Genomic DNA, 16595 nt, shown 5'->3' with positions numbered 1-16595 from the left:
AACTTCATTGTTTGCAAGCTGCCTGGAGGGTTCTGATGTGCATGGGGGGAGGGAGAGGGAAATGCAGCAGCCACTTCTATCCCAGCTTCCACCTTCCCCAAAGCCTTCCTCGTTCTGACTGAAAACATTTGGCATGTTGGACACATTCCTTGAGGTATAAAGTAATGACATATGGATGCTTAGTTTCTACCACTGATTTGTGAAAGGTAAAAAAACAAAACAAAAAACAGAACGCACCCAGATTTCATTAAAAAAGTTTATTTTCATATAAAAGTGCCAAAATATCCACCAATGTTGTAATCTATCTCAAGAACCAGTTTACGCTAGTCATCAAAACACAAGCCTCTTTATTCACATTGTTTAAAAATCAAACTCTTCTCACACATTCCCACAGTAGCTCGAGTCCCTAGACAGTGGGAAATTCGCATTCCTATTGGCCGTGGTAGTCCATATGTCCAGGTTCATGTAGGCACGAAACGGGTTGAACCCTGGGTAGTATTCCTTGCACATGACCGCCGGGTTCTCCATGTGAGTCGAATGTTCCGTGGTGGGGCTGATGGGGCAGCAATTTTCATACACATCGCTTTGCGGGGCCCAGATGGAACCAAAAAGTCCAGACATTGGAGATAAGCTTCGGGTGCTTGTGAGGTAGGGCTAATGTGTAAATGAGGAGGGGAAAAAAGAGATGTTTTTTAAAAAAAAGAAATATTTTTTTAAAAAAGTCTTAGAAAGGCAATGTCAAGTTTGAATGCATAAGAGTGGATACCACAGTGGTATCCATCCAAGTCACTTGGGCGCTATTAAACTATTCTCAATCATCCAGGTGGCTTGAACTCCATTTTCCACAAACACAGGGTTGTGAAATCCTCATCTAACTGGGTAAACTTATTTTCAACCCAAGCACGAACCCACAGTTCAAATGTCCTCTCTGTAAAAAACTGCTGAGTGGATCTGAAAGGGGCAAGGTGTAGGACTTGTAAGCACGAAGGGGCGGAGGGCATTCGTAGGCAGGAAGCCCTCAGGGCCCCGTCACTGACCACTGACACCTTTCTGTGACGTTCATTTCATCTCTGATCACAGATGAAAAGGTTAGCGGGACCACAGAAACACAGCTATGGCCCCAAGTCAATGTTACCACAAGCCATCACTGCTGGTGTAGCTTGGAAGTGGCTAGAATGCCGATGTCGGCAAGCCCCCGCCTGTCTGATTATGTGTTAGGTTCCTTCAGAGGGTGGGCTCCTCTGATCTAAAGCAGGGGTGGGGAACGTCTGGCCCAAGGGCCGTACAAGGCCCGTGAAATCATTTGGTCTGGCCCTGCCAAGGCATTAGGGGTGAGAGTTCATTAAATGTTTGACCAAATATAGCGGGCTAATTCTTAAGTTGATCATTCTGTATGGGCCCTCAAATGATGTTATAATTATCCAAATGGCCCTTGGCAGGAAAAAGGTCTCCCACCCCTGACCTAAAGGAAGCAAGCCCGGCTTTGGCTGGTCAGAACCCAACTCTATTGCTACGTGAGACCAGGATTGGAAAACCAGCAGAAAGAAACTGGAGGCGCCCAGGGCCACAGCGCAGGCTGGGCAGCACTGACCGGATTGCTGACGAGACCAGGGTGTCCCCAGGCGGTCGGCATGTTGGGCGGCGTGTTCCAGGTAGACTGCGAGTTGTGATCAATAAAGTCTGTCTGAATTTCAGCAGGACACGGGAAGCCATTGGGGTAATTCATGTTTTCTACAAAGAACGGGAGACATCAACGCAGGTAAACATTTTTGTGGTGCGAACTGAATTCTCACTCTTAGCAAAAAAACCTCTCAAGGCCTTCCTTACTATACGGACAGGCTGAAGACAGACGGAGCATACTAACCCTGTGTGAACCGGGAGTTCCACTGCCACTCTCAGGTTCAAAACTATTTATCAGACACCTCACCTGGGAAGCCCTCAGGGAAGATCTACCCCTGGGCTTATGTCCTATATATTTGATGATTTGATGGGATTCTTTATGATACACAAAATACACTGTACTACTACTATATACGTGAATCGCGTCAAGCTTCTTACCAGCCCTTAAAATTTTCTTTTATTACCTATCAGGCCACCTGCATATATACCATATGGACTGACAAAGGCAATACCAAGGCAAGCCCTTAGCTAAGAAGATTAATACACACAAGCCTCATAAGCATAGAAGAAAGTTACCACGGCACCCCCTTGTGGTTAACATAGAGCAATGCATTTATCAAAATCCACATTAGTGCACTATCTAATATACCGCTTATTGTGTCTCTGCAAAGGTAGCTCTAGTATGACGAATCATGCTTGTACTGTAATGTACAGTAGGAGAATTTTCCAGTTTATCAGGGAAATCTCATATCTCTTATTGTTTATTATAACAGGTGCTTGAGCCTAAGCATTGGCAATTTCCCACCATTTCCCTTCCAAGCTTCTTCCCTTCTTCTGCAACACCACGGGGGCAGAGGTGTCAGGACACGCTGAGGAACAAGCAGGGAGAGGTTTCTATTTCAGGTGGCCTGGCTGCTTAAGAAGAGGAGCCGACCGCGAGCACCCCAGCCTCCCATGGGGAAGCCACAATGTCAGGTCCACCTAAGGCCAATGACCGGGTTCTCTCTTAGGGTGATCGGTAGAAGCCCCCAGACACCCAGGTGTACAGGGCTTTTTGAGGCCACAGAAAATTATATATGGCAGGGTATGCATAATTAGACCCACACAAAAGCAGTCAGCAGCCTCCTGCAGGTCATCCTCAAAGGCCACTCAATGTTAAAGGCACATCCTTAACAACAACAAGATAAACAAATAACCACCAAAAATAAAAACAAGCTCATGAATACAGTAGACCTTCTGACGGTTGCCAGAGGTGGGGGTGGGGGAATAGGCAAAATGGTTCAGGGGCTTACGAAGTACAAAGTTCCAGGGATAAGATAAACAAGTCCTGGGCTGTCATGCTCAGCATGGTACTGTAGTTAATACTGTATTGTATATTAAAAGTTGCTAAGAGAGTAAATCTTAAAAGTTCTCAGCACAAGAAAAGAAAACTATAACTGCCGAAACTGGTTTGGCTCAGTGGATAGAGCGTCGGCCTGCGGACTGAAAGGTCCCAAGTTCGATTCCGGTCAAGGGCATGTACCTTGGTTGCAGGCACATCCCCAGTGGGAGGTGTGCAGGAGGCAACTGATCGATGTTTCTCTCTCATTGATGTTTCTAGCTCTCTATCCCTCTTCCTTCCTCTCTGTGAAATATCAATAAAATATATTAAAAAAAAAAAGAAAACTATAACTATTAACTATGCATGGTGAGGGATGTTAACGACACGTTGGGTGGCGACCATTTCTCAATATACACGAATGTGGAATTAAGATGCTGTACATCTGAAACGAATATAATGTTATGTCAACTATGGTCTAATTTTTTAAAGACACATTCTTCTGCAGTGAGTGCCTTAAGGCCAAACACTTCCTGCTTTGACTTTCTGAGAATAAAAGAATGGCACTGGGCTTGTTCAAATAGCTTTTACCTTCCGGAAAGGCATTGTAATCGTTCAGTTCCAACGGACAGTACACATTGGGGAACTGGCCTTCGCAAGTTGCACTCCAATCAATGAAACTGCTACGAAAAAACAAGAGGTCTCGTTTCAGAAACAGGGTGTCAACAGATCAAGTAAAGAAAGAAGAAAGCAATTTTATTGCCCAGCATCCTGATCACTGCTAAATCCTTAATTTTGGGAAATAGATGTACTTTCTTCAGTCACAGAATCAAAGGTTTACTTAACGCCCATCACCAATGACATGCCATGGCAGGGTAGACGCTCGGACGAGGAGCACACTCCCTGTATAACCAGGATAAGTAACCAGAGGCCGTGTTTATTAGTGTGGAGGAAGAGCCACTGGCATACCCTGAAGCATCTTAGCTCACATCGGAAGGACTTAAACACGTCCTGCTGTGCAAATGTCCACCCCTCACAGAGAGCAGGGCCAGCATTCGCCTTGGGTAAATCACGACTACAAAGACCATGACTCATGATACTCTGATCACTGTTACCAACTGGGTTCTCATTCCAGAAAGAAAGAAAGTAAATACCACTGTAATAAACTGACCTCCCCCTCAAAAGAATTCAAATGGATTCTGTGACGAAACATAGATATAAACATTTTCTCCAGTTTTCATAATTCAATGACATAGTCATAGCCATAAACAAATTTAGGGAATGGCCATTATGTAACTATTTTTTCAGTACTCAAAATTATTTGATCTTTTAAAAATGTAAATGTGTTCAAGATTAATAGCAGGAAAAAATGGAAATCTTTGCACTGTCGGGGGGTAGAAATTAGGAGTGATTGCTTTTTCAATCTTTTCACTTTAAAGAAAGGAGAGTAATGATGTGGTCTTCAGCTGTATTATCTATTCCTTCTATTTCCTTTCCTGTTTCTCTCGATGCTGGGTGTGTACTTTTCTAAGACATCACAGCACAACTCCGGAAGGCAGATGGCAACGCCCGGCTGAGGTAGCTGGGGAAGGAGGCTGGGCCCTTGATTCTGTGAGGACAACCTAACAGGTGGAATTCCAGTTCCTACCGCAAGTCCTCAGGCCCAGGGAGGCGGCCGTCAGCCAAGAGACCTGTACCTGCTGTGCACGGGGGCCGGTCCCTGCATCCCACCCGGCACCGTGTTCTCCAGGGCGCAGTTGAAGCCGCTTGTCACACACACGGGCTGCGTGGGCCACAGGTCTCCAGGGGGGTAAAGACCTGAGGAGGAGAGCAAGGCCTCTGTCCCCCTTCTCCCTCCAGGAAACACCCCCGTGTCACCCCCACACGCTGACCACATCTGCTCCCCCCACGCCTTTTGGGGCATAGCTTCCGAATATAAAGCAGAAATAGAGCATGCTGCTTCGACCTTTACTTCGGGTGCTGTACACCTGTGATTGAGGTGAGATGGGAGCCAAGGAAAGGTAAGGTGTGCTCTGGGCATGGGGGACAGAGCTAAGTGTGCAGCCCCCACAGGGGGAGTGTGCCGTGTGGGTTCAGAACAGCAAGGAGCCAGACAGCACAGAGCCTGGCGGGACCCAGGAAGGACGTGGGCATTGACTTCGGTCAGACGGAAAGCCCCTGAGAGGTCCTGAGCAGAGTGGCTGCCGGGAGGTCAGTCTGCACAGGCCTCTTGCACTTCTGAACATCCTGCAAGCAGAGGCCCCGGATGCCTTTGTTCTGGACCACCCATTCAAGGATGTTTGCCAAGCAAAAGCCTTGCATCATACGGTGTCTCCCTCTGCAGCAGAGGGAGCCATGCCTACTGCCTGTTACAAAAGACAGAGGTTCCCTAAGCTTAAGGTTCCTTCCTGCAATGCAAGCCACATGTATGCAAGCACCTGGGCCTGTTCAAATCACCCCTGCAATGTCTGGGACCAAGGGGAATGCATGCAAACATGTGATGCTCATGCACCTGGCTAGGCCCCAGCCGTAGTTCCCTTTTATGTGGGAAAAACGGCCTGGTTCAGGAGGCTGCTCACTGAGGCTGCGGAGGCTGGCATACTAGACTTGTAGGACATGAGGAGGTGGGGAAGGAAGAGGAGAGGGCAGGGAAAGCAGAAGTAGGCTAAGGTGCTGGAGCCTCACCCTTCGTATGCTTTCTAACGGGACCTCCCCATGGGAAAGGCGAACTAAACACAGTGGTAGCCCCGCACTATCCCGGAGCCCTTGTGCCTTGGCTACAAGGAGGGAGCCCAGTGTCAGTGTACAGGGGGCGGCCGAAGGCAGAGGTTCCCAATGATGCAGGTGCAGAAGACAGGTGCCTTCCCAATGCACAAAAACACAGTGACATGGTTCAGAGAAGAGGGCACCGGGGCAATGGCCCTGCCCCGCCCAAGCCCCCAGCCCACAACGTAGAACACCTGCACCTGGTGGTGTCGGGAACAAGGGAAACGAGCCTCACCTTTATCTTCGTCAACACCTGCAGGCCCGGCAGGAAGGTTGGGACAGGGAGGTTCTGCGTATTGTGGGAGACTATTCACGTTGCTGTGGGGAAAGCGAGAAAATGGACATCGCTGATGTTTTCTGTACAAGGAAATACTGCAGTTGTATAACCAAGTCTGGTTGAGTGTTCACACGAATTCCTCCCCCAAAGAAACCTATGGATACTAGAGACATATGGTTCACAGCCAGAAAAGAGCCGAGGAATATTAAATTCCCAAGACCCAGCAAAGTCGCCCTTCAATAAACAACTAAGCAATTTTAACGAAGGTCACTGAGGCCATCTGCAGTGCACATCGGCCTGCCACCAGCTGGCAGCAATTCTTAACCCCTGGTTTACTTTCTACCCCTCACAAAAACAGTTCTCACTGAGCTTCCTTGTACCCTTGCTAAGTGTTTATTTTCACCAACTCACCAATTTAATTTTTAAAAATATATTTTTATGGATTTCAGAGAGGAAGGGAGAGGGAGTGAGAGATAGAAACATCAATGATGAGAGAGAATCATTGACCGGCTGCCTCCTGCATGCCCCCTACTGGGAATCGAGCCCACAGCCCAGGGATGTGCACGGACCAGGAATCAAACCGCGACCTCCTGGTTCATGGGGCGATGCTTAACCACTGGGCCGGGCTCACCAACTTATTTTAATGACATCCTATCCTCTCACAAAGTGCCTAAGAAAATGAATTTCGTCTCTCGCTCTGAAACCCTCTCCTCCTGCATGTCCTCCTCCCTCTCACTCAATAGAAGGTGCGTGTTTATTTTGTCCGATGCTGCTGCAAGCATCACACGGTGGGACTGTAAACATGTAGTATCTTCCAGGTTCTTTCAAAACCTCCTAGGTCATCAATGCTTGGCTTTATTTCAAGTCCCAGCGAAGAGGAGATGATGTCCGTTCTTATACCGACAGTGTCTTCTTTCCACTTTCAGGATGGGAGGCTTTCTGACACAGTCACATCACAGGAACAGACCAGCGATACCAGAGATGCCTCCATATGAACTGTGGTCACTTGGAAGGACCCCCCCTTTCTGAATTACTAGTAAAATCAGATTTCACCTCCTCACATCCTTCAAACGTTTTCATCCTTTACCCTGCAGAACCAATTACAAAGCGGAAACACTCCGACAGAAAAAGCAGTGCATGAAGCACACGGAGAATGCCGGGAAGCTGAAAACTTACGTGGGGTTGCAGATGTTATGGCAAAGATTCAAGGAGATGGGCGTTTCTGGAGGAAAGTCGTTCTGTGAAACATTGTCTCCTGCATAAAAGCAAAAGAATTATTGCAAGTTTTTCCAAACATAATTCAACTGCATGATGTCTTATAATGCAAATGGTTAATTTCATTAACCCCTAATGAGTGATTTATTTCTCACTTTAAACTGATAGTCACACATTCGGTAATTTTATTATTAAAATGTCTTATAATTTATCTTTTATTTGAAAACCCAACATTTAAATGTATGACTTTTGGCTTAATAATGTTTTTTTATGGGGGGGAAAAAAGCTGAAACCATTAATAATATATAACTTTTTAATGGGGGTTTTTCTGAGAAAATAAATTTTTCTATATAAATAGACCAGCTTATAAAAGTAACATGCTTATCATAGGAAATCTATAAAAATAAACAGAAGTTTAAAAAAGGAAAATATAAGACACCTATAATTATACTACCATTATCAACATTTAGAGATAGTTCTTACAATGCCTTTGATGTGTACACATATGTGTAAAACTGAGGTCATATTCATATATACTTTGCCTTTTTGGTCTTTTACACCATTAATTACGTTGGGGACATTTTCCTGGTATTACATAACCCTCAAATTTTTATCATTCTTCTGTCAGCCTTCCCCTACTAACAAAAACTACACTTCTGTTTTTTGTTAATGTTAATCCCTGAATTTTAAAAAGTCTTATGTTATATGCATCCAAATATATTTAAAAAAACAAAAACAACTCTGATGAACTTTAAGGGAAAGATCGACAGCAATATGGTCATAATAGGGGACTTCAACACCCACTGACATCACTGGACAGATCTTCCAGACTAAAAATCAACAAGGAAACAGCGGCCTTAAATGACACGCTAGATCAAATGGATCTGATATTTACAGAACAGTTCACCCCAAAGCAACAGCATATACATTCTTCTCAAGCACACATGGGACATTCTCAAAGATAGACCCCATGTTAGGGCACAAACCACGTCTATACAAATTCAAGGGAAACGTGGACTGAAATCCCATGTGGACATGTTGTCTAGGTTTTGATGGCTATGAGTGCTCATCTCTCAGACAGGGAGGGCATGCTTGTATAGTTCTCACTGCTGGTTGGAGGGCTGTTCTCAGGACTCACCGGCTGGCAGGAAGTGCTGAGGGGTGCCCCCGGGCTTCTTGTCCCCGTCGGAGCTGCTGCTGCTCCAGCTGCCCCAGCTGCCGCGGCTGGCACGCACGCTTCCCGAGGAGCTGCCGCAGTCTGAGCTGGAATCTGAGCAAGACTTCTCCACGCACTTCTTCCCCAGCTTCTGGAAGTAGCCCTCTGCAGGAAGGAAGAGAGAAGAGCTGACCGACCCCATGTTTCCCTTCAGCCAGTTTCAACTTGATGTCATTTCCGGTCAAAGGAGAGAGGAGACATGATGAAGACATCAAGGTTCACCTTCAGGGTCAGCTGACTTTGCTGAACTGCAACTAATGATGGGATTTGGAGAAACAGTGGGGATGCGCTATGTCTCCTCTGCCTGTGGGATGGGCAATTAAACTTGTTTGGTTCTCATTCAGTCCATACTTATGATAACTGGATCTAACAGTGGTTCTGGGAATAACAAACACTTCTATCAAGAAAACTGAGGCTGATCTATTGGTCTGGAGATCTGTAGGTGATTTCCCCCTCTCTTCTACTAAGATATCCACCAAGAGCTTCGAAGTATAATTTATGTGTGGTGGGAAGAACCTCCAATAGATCAAAAAGTAACACATGTGTCAAGGGAATGAAGAAAGACAAAGATAGAAACTCCCTAACTCCACCAGCCTATGTGCGCTGACGTGGGCACGTGCCTGGGAACCTGGGTGCTGGCTGGGAGGATTACACCTCTCCCCAACCCGTGTCCCACCTGACTCACCAACTTCAGTGGCCCTTTAGCCTCTAGCTATGCTCTGCCCTACCCTGGACCTAGCATCAGGTGCCCTCTGCCTCCCGCTCTCAGGAACGTGCCCAGCAGCCCTTTGGGTGGGGCTTTGGCCTGGCTCTGCGGGAACCACCTGGCTCAGGTGTGAGAACAGCTACTATTCTCCTAATCTGGCCATTCCCTAGAGCAGTGGTCGGCAAACCGCGGCTTGCTGCTCTGTTGACTAATGAGTTTGCTGACCACTGTCATATACTACCCTCTACCTCTTTGCACACAATATGCCACAATTGCCTAATCCTCACAGCTTCCAACTACACAGTAACATTTAATCTAGTCCAGTGGTCGGCAAACTCATTAGTCAACAGAGCAAGCAACCACTGTGCCTTCAGCAGCCTGCATGGGGACAGCCGAGAATGGCCAGGTTTCAGGGAGGTGGGGGGAGGGGGAGACAACACTAGAGGCCTGTCCTGGCTCAAAAGAACCTTAGCTTTCTAGTCTTATCTCGACAGCTTTCCATTCGGGCTTCAGTAATCAGAGTTGCCTGTAAAGTGACCATCTCATCAACATGCCATTTCTCACACTGGGTACTTCCTCAAGGAAACAAAAATTCCAACCGGAACCGCCATTCGCAGCTCAATTGGTTCCATACCTGCCTCTCTCTTTGCGGCAGGTAAGCTTCTTCCAATGCCAGCGTCTGTTTTACACCTGTCCCCAGGGGTCTCCTGTGGACACCAGTTTCTTACATCGATGTCACGGCTCAGCTCAGATCTTTCAAATTCACTGCATGCAAGTTTTAATTCACTCTGTTCAGAAGGCCTGGAAGAGTGACACACAAAAAAATCACACCCACATGTTATACATGCATGCTGCTTTCCAGACTATTATACATGAAAATATGAATCGGGAGCACCTTGAGACCGCTTCCCTTAGGGTCCTGATGGGAGAAAGATATCCAAAAGAAAATGATTTTGTTGCTTTAGAACTAGAATTCATTTGGAGGTCGTTTAATCCACTTTTGCATTTCATAGCTCGAAGAATGAAACTCCACAAGGTTACATGAATCACTCAGGGTTAACTGGTAAGTGGCAGGCCCTGGACTAGAATCTAGGACTATTGGTTTGTCTGTCTTGGTTTTAGTGTAAAATATGATTCTGAATAGAAGAACCCGCTCCTTGGTGTCTGGGGGAGAGTGCTGAGCATCTGTTTGAAGTTTTTCTTATTCATTCATTTAGCAAACATTTGCAGAGTGACAACCATGGCCATGTATTGGTAGAAAACATGCGGTGTCTACAGAGGATCAAGTTCCTCCCCCAAGGAGTTCATGGTCCAATAACAATCTCTCTCCTACTAGACCACGGACTCCTTGAGGGAAGAACGGTCACGCAATTCTGTAAATGGCCATATGGAACTGTGCAGAGAATGCCAGGGGTACCTAGTGATTATTTCACACGGTCGGATTTCAGTCCTCAAGTTGGTTTGCAGTATGTGGGTTGTAGCACAGGAGTTCACTGGTTTCTGACTGCTCAAGGTAAAGCACATATAGGCAGAAGCAGGAAGGAGCCAAGGAAACAGACAAGCCAACAGCCCCCTACTTCGTAAGCATCATGTTCTCAAAACATCCTGATTAGCTACAAGCTACTTGAAAGCCTCATTTTAAAAAGTTGTTTCTTCAGCATGTCAGAAATCTGCTTTCAAATATACACTGAGTGGCTAGATTATTATGATTTCTGAATGCATAATAATCTGGCCACTCAGAGAGAGAGAGAGAGAGTGTGTGTGCACGCGCGCGTGCGTGAGTGTGTGTGTGTGTGTGTGTGTGTGTGTATTAGAGGCCCGGTGCATGAATTCGTGCAAGGGTGGGGTCCGGCCAGCCTGGCCAGGGGAAGGGGACATGGGCGGTTGGCCGGCCTGCCTGCTGGTAGAACTCCTGGTTGAGGGGACAATTTGAATATTAGCCTTTTATTATATAGGATATACACTGAGTGGCCAGATTATTATGCATTCAGAGATCATAATAATCTGGCCACTCAGTGGATATCATAACATTTCATTAGTGAAATTCCACTCTAATTTCATATCTTTCTATAGGTTCATAACAGGAAAACATAAAACTTAAGAGTGACCATAGTAGTCAATCAAACTTTTCTAAAAATACACATAAGAGACTACAAGGTGTAATTTTCCTTTCTATAAGATACCGCATTACAGCTTTCAATTAATTCAGGCTAAATAACTTGGGCCTAGATCAGAAAAATTAGCTATCAACAATTGCTATTCCGTATTAAAATAATAGCTTATTTCTTTTTGTTCATATTTGCATTTTTCTGATTGTTTGCTGTGAGCCGAGGACTACCAGAGCTTGGAGTCAAATTGCCTGGCCCTTCTCAGCAAAGCGTGTATGAGAATTGCTGGGGAGCGTGTCACAGTGCTGAGTCACCGAGTCTCAGCTCCAGATGCAGCCTCCTGGGATCCAGGGACAGACGCTGTAACCAGAAACACACGCGCTTCCCATCGGCAGTCCTCACCATATGTGGGCTGTTTGGCCCGAGTTCCCTTCCCATAACAAGGGGAAGGCAGCGAGGTGGACCTAGCCCCATGCAAATCCAGAGCCACTGGAGAACAACTGCGCAGAAACTCATTTAAGCTGAGCTCACGAGAAAGAGAAATCCCCAGATGCTAGAACTCAAACTAAGAAAAAGCCAGAGGGGTGAGAACGGAGGGATGACTTGAGAGGAAACAGGCTTTACTGCCCAGGGCTTGAGTTTTCACACCCAGACAGCAGCGCACAGGAATTAGGGAGGAGGCTAAGTCTCCTAAACTGGAGCCCTGGAGGGGACACTGTCCTTGCAAGGGCACCTGGAAAATGAAAAGTCCCTCCACGGCCCCGGGAGGAAGAGGCAGGGGAGTGTTTACCTCTACACACTGCTGACCTGGTGCAAAACAACAAAACCCAAACCTCAAGCTGAGAAGTTTATATAACACTAGAGGCCCGGTGCACGAAATTCGTACACTCAGGGGATGGGGAGGCCGCAGCCCAGCCTGTGCCCTCTTGCAGTCCAGGAGTCCTTGGGGGATGTCCCCAGGAGCAAGCTAACCTACCGGTTGGAGTGTCTGCCCCTTGGTGGTCAGTGCACATCACAGCGAGCAGTTGAGCAGCCTTAGCATACCATTAGCATATTAAGCTTTGATTGGTTGAACGGAAGACTGGATGACCGGACACTTAGCATATTAGGCTTTTATTATATAGGATTAGATTTAGAGACATTTCTGGAAACATGGGATTCCCAGATAAACACTGCCCAGCTCCTTCATTTTACTGATCTATAATAAAAGCGTAATATGCTAATTAGACCGGACATCCTTCCAGATGACCTTCCAGACGAAGCTATGGTGGTGGGGGCTGAGGCAAAGGCAGCCGCTGTGGTGGTGGGGGCTGAGCCCCTTGCACAAATTTCGTGCATCAGGCCTCTAGTAAGAAAATAAAAGCTCAGCCTGACCAATGAACCAGGAGGTCACAGTTCAATTCCTGATCAGGGCACATGCCTGGGTTTTGGGCTCGATCCCCAGTAGAGGGCATGCAGGAGGCAGCCAATCGATGATTCTCTCATCATTGATGTTTCTATCTCTCTTTCCCTCTCCCTTCCTCTCTGAAATCAATAAAAATATATTTAAAAATAAATAAATAAAAGCTCAGGGAGAGTAAGTGTCCCAGGAAGCAAGGCTGCCAAAGGAGAGTGCCCACAGCCTCGTTCCAATCCCAGCTCTGCCCCTCACCCCTCCGGGCTTTAAGCAAACATGTCATGTCTGGGCATCTCTCTCCCCGCAGCTGTAAGCACCTACCACGGGCAGGACAGAACCTCGGCCTCCACGCGTGGTGACTGTCTCCTTTCATGCAAGGTCCTGGCATAGAGGGTGTCTTAGGCTTTTTCTCTAAAACCTCCCATAGCCTTTAGCATTTTGTAAAGTAAAAATGTGAAAAATCTGTTCAATTGAGGGTATTTTTAACAAAAACATGACTAGAAAATACGTTAATTTTAAGAACATTTATCTCAAAATACAAACATCTACACTCTCCCATTATCTGTATCCAACATAACAAAACTAAGATTCAAAGATGAAAGCTAAATGTGAAATGATAGAGTAAAAATTATATATAAATCTTGAAGGGATTGTAAAAATTACTCACCTCAAGGCCTGAGCAGCACCCCTTTTCTTGTTTTTTCTACACGTTCGATTTTTATTCCAATTTAAATTTTGTAAATTTCCTTCTTTTTTCTCCTGAAGCTTCTTCTTCCTGTCAGGATCTTCTTGCTAAAGAGAAAAGCAAACCTTTAGTTAAGGCTTGAACGGACCAAGGTTACATTTAAGAAAACCAAACAAACAAACCAACACCACTCTATGGGTTTTTAAAGGATTTTGCATAGAAAAATTTGGTTAATTTGGAAAAGGAAGGGGGGTGTATTTTTTTAAATAAACATTTGAAGACCAACTCTGTATGAATTTCATAATGTTCCAACGTTGAAAACAGAGACGTACATTTCTCAAACTCTAGTTTGTTTTCATTTCCCTTCTTTCTCTACCTCCCTCAACCTCCGAAAAAAGAAAAAGAAAAAAGATTGCCTATAAAATTCCTAAGGAGCAAAAAAAGGAAAAACATCTGTTAGCAATTTATGGTCAGCTTGCTGTTAACTTCAGCAGCAATAAATCCCCCAGCCTTCACCTGTTAATTTGGCATGGGCAACTCCCATGAACCATCACTGAAGAAAGATCATATAAAAACTCCACTCAGAAGTAATTTGTATATTTACATTTTTATTTGTTTATAGATGAACTTCAGGGGAATAGCCAAATCTCCACAGAATGCTCCAAACTAGTTTAAGCTTTCTAAGTACGTAAGGCAAGAATATGCTGGATGTTTTTTAAATGTGGTTCTGAAAAACTCAATTTAGCATGAGCTACATATACAGGTGATCCTTGAGCAATGCAGGAGTTAGGGGTGCTGATTCCCTCCATGCAATCGAAAATCCACACATAACTTTTTTCTTTAGTGTTCAGTATAATACATTTATTTTACCTGGGTTTACAAAAAGTTAGTTCATGTTATCTCCGTTACAAAATATGTCAGCACTGAAATAGCTTGGGATAATATCCATGACTTTGATGTCTCATGGATATTTCATGGCTAATCTAAACGTAATTATTAAAACTTCTAACTCACCAAAACTTAACTACTAATAGCCTACTGTTTGTTGACCAGAAGCCTTACCAATAACATAAACAGTTGATTAACACATATTTTGTATGTTATGTGCATTCTTACAATAAAATGAGCTAGAGAAAAAAGTTAAGAAAAAACCATAAGGAAGAGAAAACAACATTTACAGTATTTATTGACAAAAATCCGTATGTAACTGGACCCGTGCAATTCAAACCCGTGTTGTTCAAGGGTCAACTCTATATTTTATATATATACGTAAAAATTATAAATTATATATATCCTATCTAATAAAATAGTAATATGCAAATTGACCATCACTCCAACACACAAAATGGCTGCCCCCATGTGGTCAAAGATGGTTGCCCCCATGTGGACACAAGATGGCCAGCAGGGGAGGGCAGTTGGGATGAACTAGGCCTGCAAGGGAGGGCAGTTGGGGGCGATCAGGCCTACAGGAGAGGGCAGTTAGGGGTGACCGGGTCAGCAGAGGAGGGCAGTTGGGGGTGATCAGGCCTACAGGAGAGGGCAGTTAGGGGCAGGGAGCAGTTAGGCATCGATCAGGCTGGCAGGGGAGTAGTTAGGGGGTGATCAGGCTGGCAGGCAGAAGTGGTTAGAGGCAATCAGGCAGGCAGGCGAGCAGTTGGGAGCCAGCAGTCCTGGATTGTGAGAGGACAGTCAGACATCCCTCAAGGGGTCCCAGATTGGAGAGGGTGCAGGCTGGGCTGAGGGACACAATCCCCCCCGCATCCTCCCTCCCCAACTTGCCTCTAGTACAGATATAATTTATTTTTCATTTGGGCTTTTTCCTATTTTAAACGTTAGGCATCGTCTATTAACAGGCCCAGGGAAAAGGGGAATTCCCTTGTCTTTCAAATTTTTAAATAGCTCACACTTCTACTGTCTTCTAATGCTTACCCTTTCTCTCCCTCGCACCACCTGCCCTGAAGCAAAGACACTGTCAGCAGCGAAGGCAGTGGGAGCTCGCACTGAGACCCCAGGGTTCTAAGGGGCAGAGGTCTTTCCTTCTCGGGACCTCACAGAGGCAAATCCCCTAGCTCAGGGAGTCCTCTTCCTACTGACCCTCAGGACTCACATTCCATAAAGAGCAAGGATTGGCTCATTGTACCTTCCTCTTTCAGGAGGCTGGTCCAGAGATCAGAGTAGGAATCCATGAGGTTCTAACATACAGTTGGCTAACAAACATGACTTGGGAGAAAAATAAAAGGATGTCAATGCCTGCCTGTTACACGTCTGGGGTGTCAAAAGCCTATGTATCTATGAAAGCAATATGCTTACTAAAGAAACTCTAGAAGTAAATGAAATTGTAACTGTGCATGTGGTGGGATTATGGGATTTTTTTTCTTCCTTCTTTATATTCCTTTATTTTCTCCCCAATAAATATGTATTAAGTTTTTTTCTGATTCTGAAGGCATTTTTAAAACATGACAATTAGGCACACAAAGCTCTATTCAACAGGACTTTATGCTAATTGCTCAAATCTGATGGGAAACAGACATATTACAGAAATCTGATCAGAGACAATTCAGAGTTAAACATTAGAAACATGCTATATTTGTGCATGTATTGTTCTCTGTGTATTTCTAACTTTGGGGGAGGGGAGGGTTCTCCTCCCCTGCCCTATCTTGTCCACTTAAGGACCAAGAGAGGTTTTTCAAGCAAGGACTTGAACCTTTCTGTCCCTCCAGGGTCACAAAAACAAAGGATCAGTCTCTATGTGGAGTCAGAGACTCACTCTGACACTGGCTGCCTTCCTCAAATCCATCAGGTTAGAACTGTCACCAGGTGCAAACAACAGGGTACGCATCTTAGGGCTACGAAGAGGTGGGGCTTGGTGGTCAGAAGCATCATCACTTTCCCTGCATATTACAAAGAGTGAACTTGAGGACAGTGCTGGACACTCTGGACTCAGAAATGCGAATGGAATGACCAAGCAGCAGTGCCCATGAGCCAACACAGGACAGGACGGGAAGAGGGTGTGAAGGAGAGTGAAAAGATAGACATCACAGAGGAATGAAAACTGAATGAACGGCCTTTTTCTTTAGCCGTGTGTGTGTGTGTGTGTGTGTGTGTGTGTGAGAGAGAGAGAGAGAGCGAGAGAGAGAGAGAGAGAGAGAGAGAGAGAGAGAGAGAGAGAGAGGGGCAGGCAGGGGAGAGCGAATCTGGCTCTCTGCTTTCTGGCAGGGAGGGTGTCACAGGTGGGCAGGCAGGACTAACCAGAAAACGGAGAGCCCGTGTAGGGTTGCAGTTAAGATC

At 45.5% G+C, this 16595-nt stretch overlaps 1 protein-coding gene across 1 annotated transcript in view; it reads right to left on the bottom strand.

The window, feature by feature from the left end:
- Positions 1-245: 245 nt before the first annotated feature.
- Positions 246-16595, bottom strand: part of TMEM131L (transmembrane 131 like) — a 148473-nt gene continuing 132123 nt past the window's right edge. The window contains exons 27-35 of the mRNA XM_080672420.1: positions 13290-13414; positions 9753-9919; positions 8335-8517; positions 7158-7236; positions 5940-6022; positions 4636-4756; positions 3530-3621; positions 1592-1731; positions 246-654 (exon numbers count right to left, since the gene is read on the bottom strand). Of these exons, the coding sequence (XP_080528546.1) occupies positions 379-654; positions 1592-1731; positions 3530-3621; positions 4636-4756; positions 5940-6022; positions 7158-7236; positions 8335-8517; positions 9753-9919; positions 13290-13414 (1266 nt within the window). The 3' untranslated portion in view covers positions 246-378. The remainder of the gene's footprint in view (positions 655-1591; positions 1732-3529; positions 3622-4635; positions 4757-5939; positions 6023-7157; positions 7237-8334; positions 8518-9752; positions 9920-13289; positions 13415-16595) is intronic.

This window comes from Plecotus auritus (genome assembly GCF_963455305.1).
Source record: "Plecotus auritus genome assembly, chromosome: 6".
Classification (NCBI taxonomy): domain Eukaryota; kingdom Metazoa; phylum Chordata; class Mammalia; order Chiroptera; family Vespertilionidae; genus Plecotus; species Plecotus auritus.
The sequence above is the reverse complement of the archived record's forward strand: the minus strand, read 5'-3'. Positions and strand labels throughout refer to the sequence as shown.